Source organism: Pundamilia nyererei, unplaced genomic scaffold, assembly GCF_000239375.1.
Source record: "Pundamilia nyererei isolate P.nyererei 1_Seehausen unplaced genomic scaffold, PunNye1.0 scaffold00067, whole genome shotgun sequence".
NCBI classification, from domain to species: domain Eukaryota; kingdom Metazoa; phylum Chordata; class Actinopteri; order Cichliformes; family Cichlidae; genus Pundamilia; species Pundamilia nyererei.
This window is the reverse complement of record NW_005187468.1, coordinates 2139567-2158376: the sequence shown is the minus strand read 5'-3', so window position 1 is coordinate 2158376 and position 18810 is coordinate 2139567. Positions and strand designations below refer to the sequence as shown.

The 18810-nt window shown below is 39.7% G+C and overlaps 3 protein-coding genes across 4 annotated transcripts in view; 1 reads left to right on the top strand and 2 right to left on the bottom strand.

Moving 5' to 3' along the window:
- Positions 1-2090: 2090 nt before the first annotated feature.
- On the bottom strand, positions 2091-8128 carry ppp1r8b (protein phosphatase 1, regulatory subunit 8b). The gene is made up of 7 exons (XM_005736124.1): positions 8050-8128; positions 7504-7564; positions 7055-7208; positions 5581-5798; positions 4713-4857; positions 4366-4430; positions 2091-4128 (listed from the first exon to the last, which is right to left on the bottom strand). The coding sequence occupies exons 1-7, from the start codon at positions 8100-8102 to the stop codon at positions 3775-3777; spliced, it is 1050 nt and encodes a 349-aa protein (XP_005736181.1). The 5' UTR covers positions 8103-8128; the 3' UTR covers positions 2091-3774.
- Positions 8129-9280: 1152 nt separating this feature from the next.
- themis2 (thymocyte selection associated family member 2) lies at positions 9281-15142 on the top strand. Its single transcript, XM_005736123.1, has 6 exons — positions 9281-9457; positions 9799-9939; positions 10016-10441; positions 10939-12140; positions 12401-12515; positions 14091-15142. Exons 1-6 carry the CDS (start codon positions 9355-9357, stop codon positions 14198-14200), a joined length of 2097 nt encoding a protein of 698 aa, XP_005736180.1. The 5' UTR covers positions 9281-9354; the 3' UTR covers positions 14201-15142.
- A 470-nt stretch (positions 15143-15612) lies between these two features.
- Positions 15613-18810, bottom strand: part of rpa2 (replication protein A2) — a 7111-nt gene continuing 3913 nt past the window's right edge. For both annotated transcript variants that reach the window (XM_005736119.2, XM_005736120.1), the window contains exons 6-9: positions 18662-18778; positions 17613-17750; positions 17203-17297; positions 15613-16024 (exon numbers count right to left, since the gene is read on the bottom strand). In XM_005736119.2, coding sequence (XP_005736176.1) covers positions 15937-16024; positions 17203-17297; positions 17613-17750; positions 18662-18778 — 438 coding nt within the window. In that variant the 3' untranslated portion in view covers positions 15613-15936. The remainder of the gene's footprint in view (positions 16025-17202; positions 17298-17612; positions 17751-18661; positions 18779-18810) is intronic.

Here is an 18810-nt window from a genome sequence, read left to right as displayed (position 1 = left end):
GTTTTTAGCTGCCAAGAGTTCATGTACACTGGTCTCTGTGCTGCATATGCTGTCAAAAACACGCTGATATCCAGCAGGTAAGATAAGACATTTGCAGCTTTAGTGAGTGCAGTTTCACCAGAGTGACAGGCCTTGGAAGCAGACTGGGGGGAAACGATGATGATTACTGTTTCCTGTGAGGGCGCACACACTACCAGTCAAAAGTTTGGACACACCTTCTCATTTCATGTTTTTATTTATTTTCATGACTTTTTAGATTCTCGCCAAAGGCATCAAAACTATGAAGAGTCACCGTTTGCTGTGATTACTGCTTTGCAGACTCTTGGCATTCACTCAGTGAGCTTCATGAGGTCATCTCCTGAAATGGTTTTCTAACAGTCTTGAAGGAGTTCCCAGAGATGCTGAGCACTTGTTGGCCTTCTTCCTTCACTCTGTGGTCCATCTCATCCCAAGCTGTCTCCATTGGGTTTATGTCAGGTGACTGTAGAGGCCAGGCCATCTGGCGCAGCACTCCATCACTCTCCTTTTTGGCCAAATAGCCCTCACACAGCCTGGAGGTGTGTTTGGGGTCATTGTCCTGTAGAAAAATAAATGATGGTCCAGCTAAACTAGAACAGGATGGCATGTCGCTGCAGGATGCTGTGTTAGCTATGCTGGTTCAGTGTTCCTTCATTTTGAATACATTTCCAAAAGTGTCACCAGCAAAGCATCCTGTACACCATCACACCTCCTCAATGCTTCAAGGTGGGAACCATGTATGTAGAGACCATCCGTTCACTTTTTCTGTGTCGCACAAAGACACGGCGAAGTACAGATTTAGACTGGTTCAATGTCCATTCCTTGTGTTCCTTGGCCCCCCAAAAATCTCTTCTGCTTGTTGCTTTTCCTTAACTGTGGTTTCTTAGCAGCTATTTGACCATAAAGGCCTGATTCACACAGTCTCCTCTTCTGCACAACACAATTGATGGTCCCAACCCCATTAAGAGGACAAGAAATTCCACAAATGAACCCTGACAAGGCACACCTTTAAAGTGAAAACCATGTCAGGTTACTACATCATGGAGCTCATTGAGAGAATACCAAGGATTTGCAGCACTGTCAACAAAGAAAAGGGAAGCTATTCTGAAATATAAAACATATTTACGGTTATTTATCAACTTTTTCCTTGCTACATAATTACATACATCTTGCTTCATATATTTGATGTCTTCAGTATGTATCTACAATGCACAAAGTAGTAAATTTAAAGAAAAAAACATTAAATGAGAAGGTGTGTCCAAACTTTTGCCTGGTGGTGAACATTACCAACACATTCAAAAGGACATGACTGGTCGGTAATCAGTAACCAATAACAGAGACGGCTTAAGTCAAAGATACTGTAAACCACAACAGTTTCAAAGTTAGGAGGGAGTAGTTTCACATTTCATCAGTTACTGAATGCAGGTCAGAAAACTGCAAACTAATAACTCAATGGGAGCTTCAGGAGGTCTTTAAAAGGTTAAGTTGGCACAACCATCTGATAAGTTTTTAAGCAAGCACCTATAAGACAACATTTGAAGTAAAGAAGTCTCAGAATTTGTTGAAGTCTATCTGCAACAGATAATATAATATATAAAATTACTTTATGTCAAAAAGGTGCGAAATTAAGCAATGGCGTCCCTAAAGTGTCAAAAGCACATGATGAAGCCAGAGAATTAACCTGTTCTAGCAACGAGCGGAGCACACTTATCATTCCGTACAAGTGAAAAGGTTTCTGTTTTCATTTACACCTTTTTTTTAGTCTCCTGCAGCACTGTTAGACAGCACGCGTACATGCTTCTGCAAACCAGAAACCCGGTTCATCATCTCGCTTTAGGTAGGCAGAGATAGAAGTGAATATGTGTGGCGAGACAGCTGCACTTAAGTCCCGACTTCAGTTTCACTGCCTATCTCTGCTGTTAGACAGGCCAGGTGCTGGAGCAATTTCACAACAAGAGTCGTTAAAGCGTGTGCAGAAGTGTCACAAAGACACGCTATAATCCCCTTCTGCAATGTGCAGGTTCATACACAACTGGGTGAAAGTATCAAGAAGGGCCAGAAAGGCTCATGAGTCAAAAGTACTCTTTTATTTACAGTCATGTTACAAAATCCACACACCCACAAGGACAAAAAGTCACCAGTACAGGTTGTATAAAAATGAAATGACGTCCTCTTTCTTTTATCTCAGATTGCCAACCTTTCGCTGATTTAAGATCCTAATAACTGATCACTTGAATTCCCTGTGAAAACTCCCAAAATGCATTGCATCTTCTGTCGCTGCCTCATGCAGAAATAACCTCAAGCCGACTTGACTTGACTTTTTGGCCGATGTCAGACCAGGCACCACATCAAAAAGAAACAACAATGTTATGTGGCAGCCTTGTGGTCAGAATGCATGTTGCGCTGAGACCACAGCATTTAATCTGTGATTCCAGCTAGGAACCTTTGCTACAAATCACTTACCCTCTCCTCTCAATTACTACTACGGCTGTTCTGTCCACATTTGAAAGAGAAAAATCCAAACCACTATACTATATAAGATATAACACAATTTAATGGTGGACTTAAACATGGCCACAGTCTTTATTAACCAGCTACAGCCAGCTGATTACCTGTTTGACACAGAGAACTTTTAACTGATACTGGATTTGTTCAAAACAGTAATACGTTGTATAAACTGCACTGTACTGTTTCATGTGAGAGATGCTAACATGCTACGTGACATTTAGAATAGTTTAAATCCTAATTCTCTTTTTACTAACCTTTTATTTTGCCTTTTAAGTTGGTATTTGTTCTTGTGCTAGTGTCTACTCAGCTGTATTCTGTTAGTGCTTAGCAAAAGTTCACTTAAATGCCGAGCAGAACAAAAGTGTGAGAGTACACCTGTGGTGGAAAAGTGGGCAACAAACCATTTAAAAGTAATATACTTGAAAAAGCCAAAGAACAAATATGTTCGGAATACTGTTTGGACAGGGCAAATAGCTTATCAGCGACATGTGAACGTTTAGAAGCTTGAAGCTCCACTTTCATGTGATGCCACATATATAACGATGATTTCTGTAACTGTGTAGCCAGTGTCACTGAAAATGCACAAGCCACCACCTAGTGGGTTGTTGGAAAAAATGCAGGACACTTTGGTTCATATGATGCTGGTCTAATATATGGAATGAAAAGCTTGCAGTCAATAATACACTTGTATTATATGTTTTCATGATAAAAATCAGCCCTGTGTTTTGACAGAAATTCAGTTCATATCTGCAATCTCTGGCCCCCCTGACTCATCACAGTAAAATCTGATAGAAAAGTACGTTTCGCTTTCCTTTAATAGTATTTTCAACATTCTAAAGAAGTGAAAAAAATATTGAAATTGTAGAAAAAATACAACCTTACATCAAATTCGTCAAAAACATAACTCGATGACCCACCATATCTTCGTAAAGAATCACTCAGATAACCATACCTGCCACTTTGAGCCTCAGATGTGAAGTCCTTTAAATGTATTTTAAATTTCTTTGCAATCAATAAGCTTCTACTTATCAGCTACCAGTTTAACAGATGCAGACACATCTTGTGACAGACCAAAACAGAACTTGTGTGATGACTTCTTGTAATGACAACGAGTACACGACAAATTAAAAGAAAAAAACAAAATAGAAAACAACAAAAAAAATGGAAGTGAATGGCTCCATCTCGTCCAGGTCACAGTCCCTGATGTTTCTGCTGGTAACCTGAGAGTCAGCAGCTTTGAGAAACTGGTTAGATGAGTAGTGAAGGGGTGGGTTTCTTGCCTGGCCAAGTTTCTTTGGCATACTTCTTTTTTCGTGGCTCGTTGTGGGTCTCCGGTAGGTAAGGAGCTGTAACAGGTGTGGGGTTGAGAGTGACAGGTGGCTGTGGAGCCTCAGGGGCCAGGTCTACCTCTGGTGCTGGGTTAGGGAAAGGGAGAGGAAGCCCTCCTTGCATGGCAACACCTCCTGGAGCTCCTATCGGCTGGTTCTCATGACTGGTGGGAGGCAAGTCCCCATAGAGACCACCACCAAAGCCGTAGCCGTGCATGCGTTTTGAAGTCAAGTCATCAAAACCCAAAGTGTTCTGGCCCTCTAATCTCCGTTTCTACAGCAGGGATAGCAGAGCATCAGCGTCACAGTTCATACACTTAATACATGTTTACCTTTCCAAGTCATACAGCTAGACCACTGCAAATGGTAGTGTTACACTGGGCATACTGGGGCCACCCAGTGAGCTACACAGGACAACTTTTATTTTTGCAAAAAATGCACATTTATCACCTTAAAAATTACATTTCTTTAACCATCCTGTCAGCTAAATGTATCTGACATCAAAACTCACCTTTATAGGGATGACAGCAGTCTGCACCATATTTCTGAAGCGCCCAACAGAGGGGTCTATATCCTCTGTAAAGATTTAAAGAACAGTTGGTATACATTAGCGCTGGGGGCATTTCTTCTCATTAGAATTCACAATCAACATATTTGATCAGTGACATATCAGCCATAAGCCACCTCACTGCAAACCCACATTAATTAATGCGTTTCTAGCCTGGAATGAAAAGTATCCAAATTTAGTTTATTTGGCTTAATCTTAACTAATCTAATCATCAAAGCTCATTTTCTTCTCATGTACATGCTGTAAATAAAATAACAATCCACTAGTTTTTGGGTAACTAACTTGAGTACCTGGATTAATGATGGAATCTTCTTCACTGAAGGTAACTCTGGAATTTTTTCGTTTCCTCTTGGGCCTCTGGATTTCCAGGTTGCCTTCCTCAATGGTGAGGAGGGAGATGCGCTTGTTGTGAGCTGTGTTGAACTCTGTCAGGTTCTGGCAGGTTAAAAACATTACATATGAGCAAAATAGCTGCATGAATGTCAAAATATCCCAACATAACAACACGATATACCGGAACAAACTTGATAGAAAAAAACAGTATTATAAAGTGTCATATCGTGATAATTTTGTGAGGCCACATCGAAAAGGCTCGGATGAGCTTTCCAAAGTTCTACAAGTTGTGCCTCCATCCCTTGTGTCCAGATCACACGCTGCACTGCCGTGCTACTCCGTCTTTTTCACCGACATTTATGCGTTTGCGCATGCGCAGTGTGAGCGGCTGCGGTGACACCCTCACGACGGTCGTGAGGATTTCAACCAAGCGATTGATGATCGGGAGCTGGTCGGGAGGTGTTAATCACTTCTCGTTCCCCACGTATACTACACGATGCACGATGAAGGCCAAACTCGGGCCGATCACCAAAACGGTCGCACGACTCAACAATCGGCTCAAAATGGGCCAAAAATCGCACAGTGTAAGCCCAGCTTAACTTATAAAAATAACACGTGGAGTTTTCTAGTCAGAAGACGTATCGCAGTATCATTTGCATTATGAGTGAAGGGGTTACAAATTGAAGAGCTTAGCCTATTAAAACAGACCTAATTTAGTGTTTTTTAGTGCACCAAAATACATACTGTGGACCTGAGAGGTATTCACATCAGCCATGATATTCCTTTCCCGTGCAGTTCATTTTTCAGAATATAAACTAACTGTACCTCCAGTTCTGTCTCTTCTTCTGGAAGCCCGAGCAGTCCTTTCAGCTCCTCATCATCTCCTGTCTTGCTGTCCCCTGTGCCAGCACTGCCTTGGGTTTGAGGTTTCTCTCTGATGGTGTAAGTCCGTGTTGAGGCCCCAAAAGATATTGTAGAGTCTATGGGAACCTGCTGAGGCTTGTGGGCCTCCAGCCGAATGTGTCCAAGGAAAGTACCGTGTGCTAAATGATGACATCAAGCACAGTTTTAGGACTGATGTGTGTAGCTAAGCCTGATGTAATAATGAAACAACAATAATTCAAGGTAGTCAAACAATACATTTTGTCAATATTTGGTAACTTTTCTGACTTGCCTGACCCAGCAATATTAAATACTAATATAACAATGACCTCTGCATTAACAGAGGCCATGTTTAAGCACGTAATGTCTGGTGTGATCAAACTGCAATTTTTCTTTATATCCAGTTATTCTCATAAATGTGATTTTTAGTCCATTCTTAATTTTATCATCTATAACATCATTTTCATTAATACGTTTTTGCTAATATTTTTAAAAAGGTCCAATGCGTGCCACTTTCTTGCCAAAACTCAGTTGCCAGCTGGCATATCATGTTTCTATTTATTTTTTGCAGCTGGTTATAACAAACGAGAAAGAGAGAATGCATAACTGCTACACAAGACAACTACTTCTTTTGAGTGCTCCCCTTAGCAGCCACCACCCACTCTTTCCCTTTCACTGCCATAGCCAACTGATATGTCATCTGCTCCATCATTAGTCTCCAGCCTTACCTACATCTCACTCGCTCCTAGTGTGCTGTATTCCTAGCCAACCAGTAATCCTGTCTAACTCCTTCATCTCCCTGACTACTGAATATTTGAATACTTTCTTGTACTGTGTTATTCCATGACAAAGTCTCCTTGTTTGCTCTGTCCAGACGATGCACCAAACAGCTTTGCCTGAGCACTTCAGCTGTATTTTCCCAGTCATCTGGTAAATTTCCCCTAAGACCCAGAGCCTGTCTCCTCAACTCCTCCCTAAATTCCACGCCAGCATTCTTCCTCCATAAACTTCCACCATGGAATCTTTGGCTCTGCCATCACTCTGCTCTTCTGCTAGATTTCCAAAGTCATCCTACAGACGACCATCCAGTGCAGCTTAGCTACCACCTCACCACCACCTTGCAGTCTCCTGTCTGTTTATATAGTCCGAATTACACATTTATTACAAAAACAGGACCTTAAATAAACAATAAGGTTTCCAATTACAATCTGACCCTGATGCTTAGCATCATTGCTTTAATTAGAATATTGTTGTGGATTATTTTTGTCTATCCAGCAGTCTATTGTTCAACAAATTATTCGAGCGATTATGAGCACTACTGGCTGCACGCAATAGATTAATTTTATTCCTTTTTAGCCCTTAGCTTTTTCAGACAGTAACGTAGAGTGTACAAGTATGACTGAAGATCATGTCTTACTGCTGTTGAGGTCTATGAGGAAGACCCTTTTCAGGTGTTTGTGATAGACTAGTGCAGCGTGAACACGAGAGCACGACTGATGGTCAATGGTGAAGTCGCACCAGTCGGGGTTCCTCCCAAATAGGTAGTACTTCTTTTCATCTATGATCAGTTTCTAGAAGGAGAGACACGAGTTAGTGACTTGGCTTTGAAAACAAGCCAGTGAAGAAGGCTGAATAACATTTCTGTGCCTCTGAGCCATAACTCCACAGTGTTGCTTCCACTGAAAAGCTTAAAACTCAGGGCTGATTCTACTGTCGCACCGTTTGAAGCCCTGCAGCCAAAGCAGACTGTCAGGCTCGTATCTAGTGCATTCAATTAACCCTACTACCAACATTATTCTTGCAGTTCACAAGTATGCAATGCTATAAATTGTTGGTCTAGTGTAACATCTCCAAACTTCCAGTTACCTCTATCAGTTTGTCCCCCTTCATCACGTCCAGGTGGAGCCCAGGGGGCGGTTTGCCTGCCCTAAGAGAAAACATTTTTAAACATTAAAACTGTCTAAGTTAATGTTATACGTGGACAGTGGATCATTATTCTAAATAAATGGCTACACTCCATTGTCTCCCCTTGCTGCAGTTAAGGATTTGTTCATAGAAACGAGTCACTCACCTCTGCACTCATAGAAACGTGTTCAAGATTGATACTTTTACATACAGAAAAACTTATTAAATTATATCCTGCGTATACATGTGATTTATTTCCTCTTTTCGTGATCAGAATTAAAACTGCACATAAACGATGGGTCTTAATAAGAAAAAAAGAGGCAACGCCATTTGTAGATACACACCAGCGTTAGCCTGCTCAGATGCTAACATTAGCCACTGTGAAAACCAGCTATTCTCCTCTGTAGAAAGTTACATTGATAATTAAGTGAATGCTAATCTGCTCATTTGCACCTGATATCACATAACAAGCTAACGGCTACAACTTTAGCACGTGCATTTTCTCACCATGATGGACAATCAAAAGGAGGGGGACTGTCTTTGCTTATTTTAGTCGCCATCTTGCCTCAGCTTCTCTAGCAGAGCTGCATGCTGGGTAAACGTCACTTCGGATTACTGGGAAATGTAGTCCTGTAGTACTGCCAAACATTGAATAGAATATTAGACTACGTTTTCTCATTTACTCCGACTTTTACTTAAAATAAATGGTAAAACAAAATAATACATGGATTTTCTAAGAACGTTCAAACCCATGAGGTGGGGGGATTAAACTAACACCAACTTTGAGTTACCACAAGAACCAGCAGGGGTCCCTATTCCCCAAATTTCTAAGTTAACACTGTTAAAAGGTCAAATCAGATAAAATAACTGATATTTTGTTTCGTGAGCAGCTGGTGGTTTGAATGAAGCTAGGACTGTAGGTCTATCTATTTGGGGCAACGGTACTAATAGCTGGTGTGGGCGGACTCTGTGTCAAGCACTGATCTTTAGAGCTTTTTGTGGTTCTTGGAAACTGTGAGTTGAGTCAAACGTTAAAAACCACTGCCTGCCTTCCTTGATATGTCAAGGTGGGAGGATATCTAGCCTCTCCTTGCTGCAGATAGAAGTGTCATAGGCTTAGAAAAGCACCAAGAGCAGGAAGTGCTGAGAGAGAAAGATGACACATGGCTAAAATGAATATCACAAAGAGCCTGAAATATTAGTGAAGAAAAGCTATCAGTGTGTCCTCGCATCTGTGCTCTGAGAGTTGCTCTTTTGCATTTTTAAAGGTTATCATAGTGCATGTATTTATTTAAACCTTGCGCAATGTGCTCGCACTGATTTTGGCCACACCGTTAAGTAGAGCAGCTTGACTATCAAACAAGAAAAAAGAAATATAACACGTTCACACTGCAAAATTGCAATTGCGATTTGCTCCTTTTAAAGTCTGTCGTCCTCTCCCCCTTTCTCTCCCTCTCTCTCTTTCACTCTTACACACACACACCCACACACACCCAAAAAATTAAGACATATACAAAGCTCAAAGTTAGAGTGTGGATGTTTTATTTTATTCTTCATAGCAGGATTTATGCTGTAATTCCCAAAAATTTAATAAAACATTCTTTTGGATACTTATTCACCATCTTCACAGCAATGAGGCTTTGCCAGATTGCTTTGTCCCCGTATGTGAATGCACAAGTTGTGCAAAGAGATCCTGTAACTTCCTCATTCACTTTTGTGGTTTTTAACTGAGAAAGCACCCCCGTTTTGTGCTGCGCTTGTCATTTGCTGCCTGCCTTCATTTTTGGTTGCACACACTCAGAGGCAGCAGTGATGGCAGGCGCCACTGCTTTGCCACTTCAGGAATTCATCGCGTCATTGGACGATACCTGTCTGCCAAAAATTTTGCAAGTTTGCTCTGGAGTATATTTCCAAGGTAGTTTTTTATTATTATTATTATTACTTTTCCTCAGTGAGATGGCGTATACAGAAGGACAGCACTTACGAGATTATAGATTACTTCATTGCTGTGCGCTTCTCTGTGTTGTGTCTGTCTTTCATAAATTCAAAGTTACAATCTAGTGTACATTCCTTTTACATTTTGTACATTTTTAACCCTAAATTAGACGTTATTATATATAAAAAGAACAGTGAGCATTTGTTGTATTGCTCATGGCTCGCAACTGGAAACAATTCCCATTAGAGTGTATGCGTTCATGTGCTAGTTAAGAAATCATAATCATTTTTGTTCCTTCAGTTTCTTGTTTTCCATTCCAGGTTCTATATATGAAATTTCTGGGAGTGAAGTGTGCTTTTCCACTGGGGATCTAATAAAGGTCACTAAAATTGAGCTCCTATCAGTTTCCTGTCAAGACGTAGCAAACAATGAAACATTTGAGCTGCCTATCAGCCACACAGGTTGGTCTAGAGAAATTCTTGTAAGAATGGTTAAATCTATTTTGTAGAACTACAGTGACTTTTCTTTTCTTCTCAGGCTTGTTCAGGGTCGTGCCAGAGGAGATGCCGTACAGTACGGTAGAGGAGATGGTCAGCATGAGGCCGGTAGGCCTCGACTCCTCTCTTCCCTTCACTTTCTCCAGCCACTCCAAGATGACCATTGGCAATTTAGCACTGGGAGCTGGGACAGCTTTGACTGTGCTCTCTGTTGAGAAGCACAAGGATCAAGAGGATCAAGTCCGCTGCCTTATTCGAGGACAACAAGAAGCCTCAGCTGAAGTGTGCATCCCTGTTTCTTTCCGAGGGGAGTTCTATGAGTGTGAGAGTGAGGAGCGCTTTACCCTGCGGGAGATCATGTCCTCGTCGTCCCTGCGTAGCCGAAGGTTTCGCTTTGTCAATGCTACCAAGTGTGATCGGCCTCTTATGCTCAGTCCAGTATACCATGTCCAGGCCGTCATGAACTGTAAGAATAACCTACTTTTTAACTATTTAACTACTATTTAACATAATGTTGATCTGGATTTGTTATTTGTGTGTGAACCCCACCGTGTGTTATGTTAATGCAAAGTTTGTGAACTTCCACTTTAACTTCCACCTTAATTGTGAAATACTTGGTTCATGACATTTTATTGTTCCTCTACATCTGTGCACATTTATGCACTACATAAACAACATTTGTGCATATTAAAATTTTACACTTGAAGCCAATGACATATAGTACATACCATGCTATAAAACAGTTAAAGTTAATGCCACCTTGAAAAACATCAGCATATCATTAAAAGCAATTAATCTATATGATGCACTGTTATGATTGCTTATGATTATATGATTGCTTATATTTGTAACCTCAATAATTTAAATTCAGAACAAAAAAAAGCATAGTTCACCTGTACTGCACTCATACCAAAGTTAAATATACCTAATATGCATGACTGCCTTCCTCTCTTTTGTCTACAGTGAGGAAGAATGTGGTGAAGTTTCCATCCAGTTTAGAAGTGGATGTGGTCGATGTCACCGAGCTGTGTAAAGATGTGCATTTTATTGTACCCCTTTCTCTGAGTGAAGTCCACTCTGAGCCGAATAAATCATTCCCTGGAGTGGTGGAGATCATCGAAGACCCAGAGACGCGCTCCCTGTTCAAGTGCAGCTGGCTACCGGAGCTTCGCAAGAATGAGCACCTGATTTTTCACAAAAAAGGAACCTCGCCCATGATTTTATTATCCACTTTGAAAAGCAGGAAAACACCGCAGTACTTCCTGGTGTCTCAGCAATATGGTGGACGTTTCCGGAGACGGCCAAGAGAGTTTAATTCAGTATACGAGCTGTACGTTGCTTCAATCCACGCACCAGGTCTGAAGGTCAGCGTAACAAGGAACTGTGAGGAAGTGGAAGAGGAGGGACTCCCTGCCCTCAGTGTGGGGGAACAGCTTGAGGTTGTGCGCTGCGATAGGATGGTTTTACCCTGTGAAGGCAAAGCAGGACAGAAGCAGTCGGTAGAGGCTCTTTTGTGTTATCGCCTTCAAGAGTCGGATGATGATGATGATGATGATGATGAGGATCAGGTGAAAAGGGAGGATGAAAAGGAAGAGATTATTATGCCTCTTTACATGGAGGGTCACTTTGTGGAAGTACTCAGTGACAACAGGAAGTACAAACTCAGTGACTTGGGGAAGGAGTTTAGCTTGCCTCTGGATGTTAAAGTGGTGGGCCGTGATACAGAACTCGAGAAGGATCCCCTCTATGGGTTCTCATGTCTCAGAATAGAGGCAGCTATGTTGGAACCCACCATTCAGGCAAGCTTTGTACACAAGCCAGAGTACTGTTTCGAGATCCCAACGCAGTGGCTCTCAATGTCTGTCTATTTTACTACAGACCCCCTCCCATGGCCCAAAGATCAACCCCCCACGTGTCAAGTGGAAAGAGTTACCGAAGTTGCAGACACATTCTTTTATGAGTTTCGCAAACGTGGTAACTCAGATGCGGAGCCGCCACCTCGACCACCAAAGCGAAACATGTCATTTTCGGCACCTCCCAAAAAAACAAAGAAATCAAAGAAGGCAAACAAATCCAAACATCAAGGAGACAAAAGCGTCCCAACCAAACAGTTCAGCGACTTGACTTTGAATAACAAAAAGAGGCCCCCCGCCCCACCACCTCCCGTGAGTGACTCTTTTCATGCTTGTATAACATTTTCGAAAGCTATTATTATAAAGGCTAAAGCTCAGCTTAGGTTGTCTAGATTTTCTTGTCACATCAGGTTTCTCTTGAAACCCCACTACGGTGAAACTAATATACAGATTCTCATAATGTGACTTTCAGGAAATGAACTAAGCAAAAATAACAAATTGGTGCTTCCACTTTTTTCCTGTGGTAAATACGCCATGCATGTAATAAAACAGAAGTTTCCTCTTTTGTGCAGGCTAATGAAGATGAGCCCCCACCACTTGTGCCCCGAAAGTTCTCAGCGGCTGACCAAACCATAGGCAAGGCTCTGCCAAACACTTATGTACAAATGAAGGAGTCTGCTAAAACAGGTGGGGCTCTGTCTGATATAATGTTTTAAGAGAGCCACCGATTTGTCTCTTGCAAAACTTATAGTGCAGCTGCTGGACTAGTAAAGCATTCTCTATGTTTATATTAAAGCAGTGTTTGCAGGACAACCTCTAAATTTGAGACATTTTCACCATGGGAAAGAGTTTATATACTGTAGGGTTTATATAAAGACCCCAAAAAGTTGAGAATACTGGCAGACTTTGGCTTTCCTCTACATCTCTAAGACAAATGTGAGCGTGACTGTTCACAGAGCCTCAGAGAATTCACAAAGTCATCAAGACCACTAAAAGCACATAGAGTAACATTTTTTCTGCCATAACGCACAGAACTAAACTTAAAGTAAATGAATATGAAGAAGGGTTAAAAATCAGCTTCACCTGCACTATATACACAAAAGTACTGGTCAATACATTTTTCATATTTGAATTCAAAGGGTTTTAGTCCCATTTCAGCAGCTGTATGAAATCAAGCATCTTGCCATGCAGTCTGCCTTTGCAAACATCTGATAAAGGATGGTTTGTTCTAAAGAGCTCGTGTCAATAGATAGATAGTCCACCATCCGCTGTAACATATAGCTGAAAAGTGGAAGCGTCTTAGAACCACAACAACTCAGCCATGAAGTAGCAGACCGTGTAAAGTTACAGAGCGGGGTTGCCAAGTGCCGAGGTGCACAGTGCGTAAAAGTTGCCAAACATCTGTAACGTCAGTAACTGCAGCGTTCCAAACCTCCTTTGGCATTAACATCAGCACAAAAACTGTGTGCGTGGAGCTTCAAGGCATGGGTTTTCATGGCTGAGCAGCTCCTGTAGCTGTAATGTGCAGGTGACCCAGTACTTGTATCCATGTAGTCTACAAATACACAAAACCAAACAGTGAACATGAACTGAATAGTAATGAAAAACATATCAATGTCTTATTGTCTCAGTAATGTGTAATTTATATGTAAAAAACACATACGTAAGTATATTCAATTAAAAGTATGTGCATATGCATATGTAAATATACAAATTACCTAATGTATTAATAATGCATTAAATGCATTAAATGCAAATAATAAGAATTTAGCCGTGTTTATCACACCATGTTTATTGTCCATTAACCATAGACGCAAACTTACACAATAACCACAGACCGTAAACAGCATGTGCAGATTGAGAAAGTCTATGGTTTTGGGAGACTTCATCATTTCTAATATATTCATGCTTTTATTTACTTACTATTACTCTTCGTCACTTAACAAAATCCACAATGTTGCCTTAATTCCAAGTGTGTTCCTGTATAAGATTCAACCCATCACCCAATAGTATCTCAGGAGACATTCTTCCTATAGAAGTGAAATGTGTTTAGTCATTTCAATTGGCTGCATCAGGAAGTGAAGTGAAAACCTGTGATAGGTGGTTTATGTGATGGGTGGTGCATAAATGTTTGGTGGTGCAAAAATCGCATGTTTTCTGAAAGGAAGACATTCAGTGTGCGGCACATTTGATAAATGACAGTTAGGATGAATATAAGAATATTGTGAAATATAGTATTACTAACAATAATCTTTCCACCAGGGAGTGTGCCTGAGGATGAAAATGGGGACAGTGACCATGACTATGAAACTGTGGATGACACTTTGGCTGTTATGATGAAGAAAGCACAAGAAAATGTTATGTACTACTAAAGGAAATATCTTCTACATCTTCTGCAACAGAGAAAAATCCTGCTTGAGCAGTGAGAACTGAACTGTTCCCTATCCTACAAGTGCTGTGCAGGGTTGGTTGACATGACATCATTCAGCTTAGCCCAGAATAAATACAAACTTGGTGGTGTTTTCACATCTGTTTTCTCACGTGGTCAGCAAAATTTCTTTTTACCTCATAACTTTATACCCAGAACTATACTTCACTGTTTTCAGTAATCGTGTATTCAAACTTTGAACACATACCACTCTTGTAGTTCAAACACTTTTTGTTGTACACAAACTTGTTTAGAAATTGTTGATTTAACCATGTAGTAATTGAGGCTGTCTTTCAGCTTCGTGTACAGGTCCGTATTTATATTGTGAGGTACTAAGTAGCTAGTTACTGTATATAATGCCTTCTTATGCATAGTTACAGCAACAAACTATAGGATAATATGCAGTCGAACATAACACCATAAATTACAGCCTTTAAAATTACCAGTGTTAAATCAATAACTTCTCTCAAAAATGCATATTAATAAGCTTCAAACTGGCTTCAATGGATTGTATTCTGTTGCACAAGTATACAACATATGTGTATGTCAAACTCCTACTGCATAGATGCAAACTCTAAAGAGAAATAGCTCACCCCACTCATTGATGGAAGGCATTTGTCTAAACCGCAACATTGTAACGCTGCAGCACCGGTAGCAGAAGCCGTCCCTCTAACCACATCAAACTATTTATCTGTGAACAGAAATGTATTTGCCTTTTTTTTTTTTTTTTTGCAAATTAACTCCCAAGGAGGAGTAGAAACATTTTCACTGAAAATGAAAGTATGTTTTGCATCTTTGTTAACCAATGGACAATCCATTTTGTGCCATTTTTCTTTGAAAGATTATTTCCACTGCATGTAAATGTGTGGTTGATTTCAATTTTCTATTAGACATTATCATAAAGTATGATTTCTATATGAAACTGGACCTATGTGGTTTATTCCAACTTTGTAAAACTTTAAATAAGACCTTATATTATCTATAAGAATGTGTGTGAAACTCTAAGATAAGTGTTAAAGTCAGCTTGTGGTTTTACAGCTAGATGTGTGAAAGCAAATGTGAATTACACATGTTAGTTTTTCTAAAATGCAAAAAAACAAGAAGCAAAATCCCCACCCTGATAGACACAGAATAATATATATATATATATGGATATATATACACGTGTGTGTATACTAATGTATCATATATTTACACACACGCCTATACCAGAAAAAGGGGCTTATACAATAAACTGAACCAACAGAACAAAAATACATTTTGAATAATCAATTTATTTTGGAAAACTAAATTACATAGACAAAAAAAAAGTTGGATTACTTATGTTCCAAATCTTTAAAAAGAAAGAAAGAAAGATGTTTTACAGAAGAAGAAAGATACATAAACAGAAAGAAAGTAGTAACTGCCAACAATAATCTCAGTGACAGAAACTTTTTCGGGCGAAATGGCTGAAGCAACATCAGGAATACAGGATGTGTAAACCTTGAGTTTCACCATTTGTAAACCACGTGTTCTTCAACAAACATAGACCACAGTGCCGACAGACTTGCAGCATTTCGCACAGCTCTGTGGCATTATAGACTCAGGGAGGTTGTTACTTATGTGATAGCTTTCGGTAATAAATGATGTACCAATTATTTCAAATACGTAACCCCACTGATGGTAACAAGATGAATTAGTCTAGTCATCACTGTCAGTTGATTTGTAGTGATCTTCGTCGATGGTGGAAAAGATATGACCTTCGTTGCTAAGGAACTCCACAGCTTGTCTGTTAAAGCAAAAGGAAACAGCATTTTAGAAGTGCTAAAAATCAAATTAAAAATATCCGAAGGGTTACCATAATAATTTCATGGTATTATTAATAATAATACCAAGTAGACAAATCATTTCCTGTACACTAAAGGAAAATCTCTTTAAAAAAAATACAATAAAAGAATAAAATCTAATATAAAATTATATATTAGATTTTTTTCTTTTATTGTATCTTTTTCACTCTGGTACAGTTTCAGAAAACAAAGCAAAACTACCAAATTAGCATGCAGTGGGTGTTTCACTCGGGTCATTCTAAAGTCTTGGACATACACTTCCTGTAGTTTGCATAACGTATGTACTGCTAACACCAAAATGGTGTAACTGCATTTTTCTATTATTATTATTATTTTTTAAACTGAGGTTGTACTGTCCCTGCTCAGATTTTGCATAGTGTGATGCACCAAAAGAAAGTAACTGAGAGCAAAGTTTTTATAAACTGACCCAAACAAAGTCCTTCAAGACCACATTGTCTTGAAGGACAAAGACAATGTGGTCTTGATCCGTAATAAGATAAGGAGGAAACTTTGTTATCTTGACATTCACCATCCCTTAATAAAGCTACCGTACTTTTATCAAGAAGTCAAACTAGCGCATTCAGCTTGTCCTTTAAAGCTGAATGCTTTAATGCTCTAATGTTTTAGAGCTTTAAAGCAGCTTGCTAGAACACATCTAAAGTTAACTCTCCATCACAAATAATGTGTTAACTCTTGACTTGTAAAAAACAACAACAAAAAAGAACACTTTAGCCACTACAGGCCTTCTCTCTTGGTTTCAGTTTGTTTAACAGCGTTGTACCTCCAGTGACTGTGTTGTTCAGACCAAGTCCATTTTGCAGATCAAGGATGGGGGTTTAAATTGTGGGAATTCATTTTGTAGTGAAACTTTGTTGCAAAATCTCTTTGCTATTTGGAAAAAATGTATGTTGTAATTTTGTGTGAGCTTCTCTCTCTTTGAAACCATCCTTTTTATGACGGTACAAACCCAACGTAAAAAGTAAAATAATAATTTGAACATCATTTAAGTGGATGCAGCTTAGTTTGCCTCTTGGTCTGTTTCAGTGTATGTAAGAGCTTTTCTACTTTTCCAACAGTCAAAAAGTAACATTTTATATTGTTTTATCACTTTAAAACTTACTTGATCACAGCAATACTCATGCTGCCGAGTCTCTTCTTTAGTTCTTGAATGCTAATACCCTGCGGTTCTGGACAGCTTCTTATCAAACACAGCACCTTGAGAGAGAAAAGTCGACAGGGTAAGCAAGCTGACACACACTGCTAAAAGAAGCTATGTTCCAGTCTACTGACTTCTTTTTCTGAAAATGTTTTTTATAAAACAACAAATCTTTGATGCAGTTCACACAAAGAAGGCGAAGACAGGATGTAAGAGTCAACGATCACTGTTTGGGTTTACATAAATAAACGGGTGTAATAGCTGTTCTTTTCAGCATTCAGATACAGTGGCCCTATATTTCTCACCACAGCTTATCTATGATAGTTAAGAACTGTGAATTTCTTGTTACCGCTGTCTGATTTATTTAGGCTCACCTGATTCTGGTTTGCACTTAACCCATTGTTGGTCATGTCGTTGGCACCTGCATAGCCTCCTACATTCCCATCCATGCCTCCCATGGTGGGTCGTGACATGGGCATGGCACTACTGCTCATTCCTCCTCCGGCAGCCGACTGAAAGAGAATGAAATTGCACGTTTTCAACATTATACATAGATTTGATAAAGGATACAGAACAACCTTCAGAGACAGATATGTAAAAGTATGACACTGAAAATGTGATTACGACCACCTGATACACATTCATCAAAAAAACCCCAAAAAAACATGCATCTCAAACGGAAAGGTACCTCTGGCTATTATTAGCCAATCCATTTATAACAGGCTGTTGGTCAATTTCATAAATAAATATAGAGCACTTAAAACAAGTGAGTGTTAAGCCTATTTGGTGGCAGTAACAGTCCGAGTTTGACCTCACGTGTTCCGGCAGTCTACAGAGTATTAGAGGGATTGATGAGCGTTAAAGCCATGTATACTGAAGCAGACTATGCCCTTTATGGAACATAGGATACAAAAAGTAAATTTGCAGTGCTGCAGAAGCAATAGTTATCTAGAAAGCTTAACTTTTATTATGTCATTACTCAGTTTCACTTCTAATGTGTTTCTATATTGACTGCAAATCATTTTTTAAGCCATTTAAAACAAAACAATCATTCTGTACGACCTCTAATGTGTTTAAAATCATCTCTCAAAGCTGTTAGAATTATGGTTTTAATACATAAAACAAAAAGAAAAAAATAGCCAGGCTGTAGAAGTCAGATAAGGTGTTGACTGGGCTTGGATATTTATACCCATTCACTGAAATCATGTGTGTCTGTGACCATTTATCTGTAGGAGCTCACTCTCACACTTAGCACAAACACAACTAAAATATGTGACAACGCTGTACTGTTTCTTAGCAATCTGGCAAACAAACTAAGCAATCTTTAACAGAAGTGGTATTCATAGAACCCATCTCAACTTCCCTTTTTCACTTGTTTAGCCACCATTAAAGGCTGTGAAGGTATAAGCACAAGATTTCTCACCATAGTTTGAGGCTTGCTGAGTGCCATGTGTGCTTGGACAACCTCTAACATATGAGAGGTGATTTCATTCATATCCTCCAGGGGCCTGACGCTGAATGCCACAACAGACCTGTGGTTCTAAGAAAGGAAGGCACAAAAAAATAGACACG

Excerpts from the sequence above, each read along its gene's own strand:
- ppp1r8b (XM_005736124.1), bottom strand. The coding sequence starts at position 8,102 with ATGGCGACTAAAATAAGCAAAGACAGTCCCCCTCCTTTTGATTGTCCA. Across the intron at positions 7,209-7,503 it reads AGGGGGACAAACTGATAGAG|AAACTGATCATAGATGAAAA; the intron begins GTAACTGGAAGT and ends CTCTCCTTCTAG. Across the intron at positions 4,858-5,580 it reads AAGAAGAGACAGAACTGGAG|AACCTGACAGAGTTCAACAC; the intron begins GTACAGTTAGTT and ends TTAACCTGCCAG.
- themis2 (XM_005736123.1), top strand. The coding sequence starts at position 9,355 with ATGGCAGGCGCCACTGCTTTGCCACTTCAGGAATTCATCGCGTCATTG. Across the intron at positions 12,141-12,400 it reads CCCCCGCCCCACCACCTCCC|GCTAATGAAGATGAGCCCCC; the intron begins GTGAGTGACTCT and ends TCTTTTGTGCAG. Across the intron at positions 12,516-14,090 it reads GAAGGAGTCTGCTAAAACAG|GGAGTGTGCCTGAGGATGAA; the intron begins GTGGGGCTCTGT and ends TCTTTCCACCAG.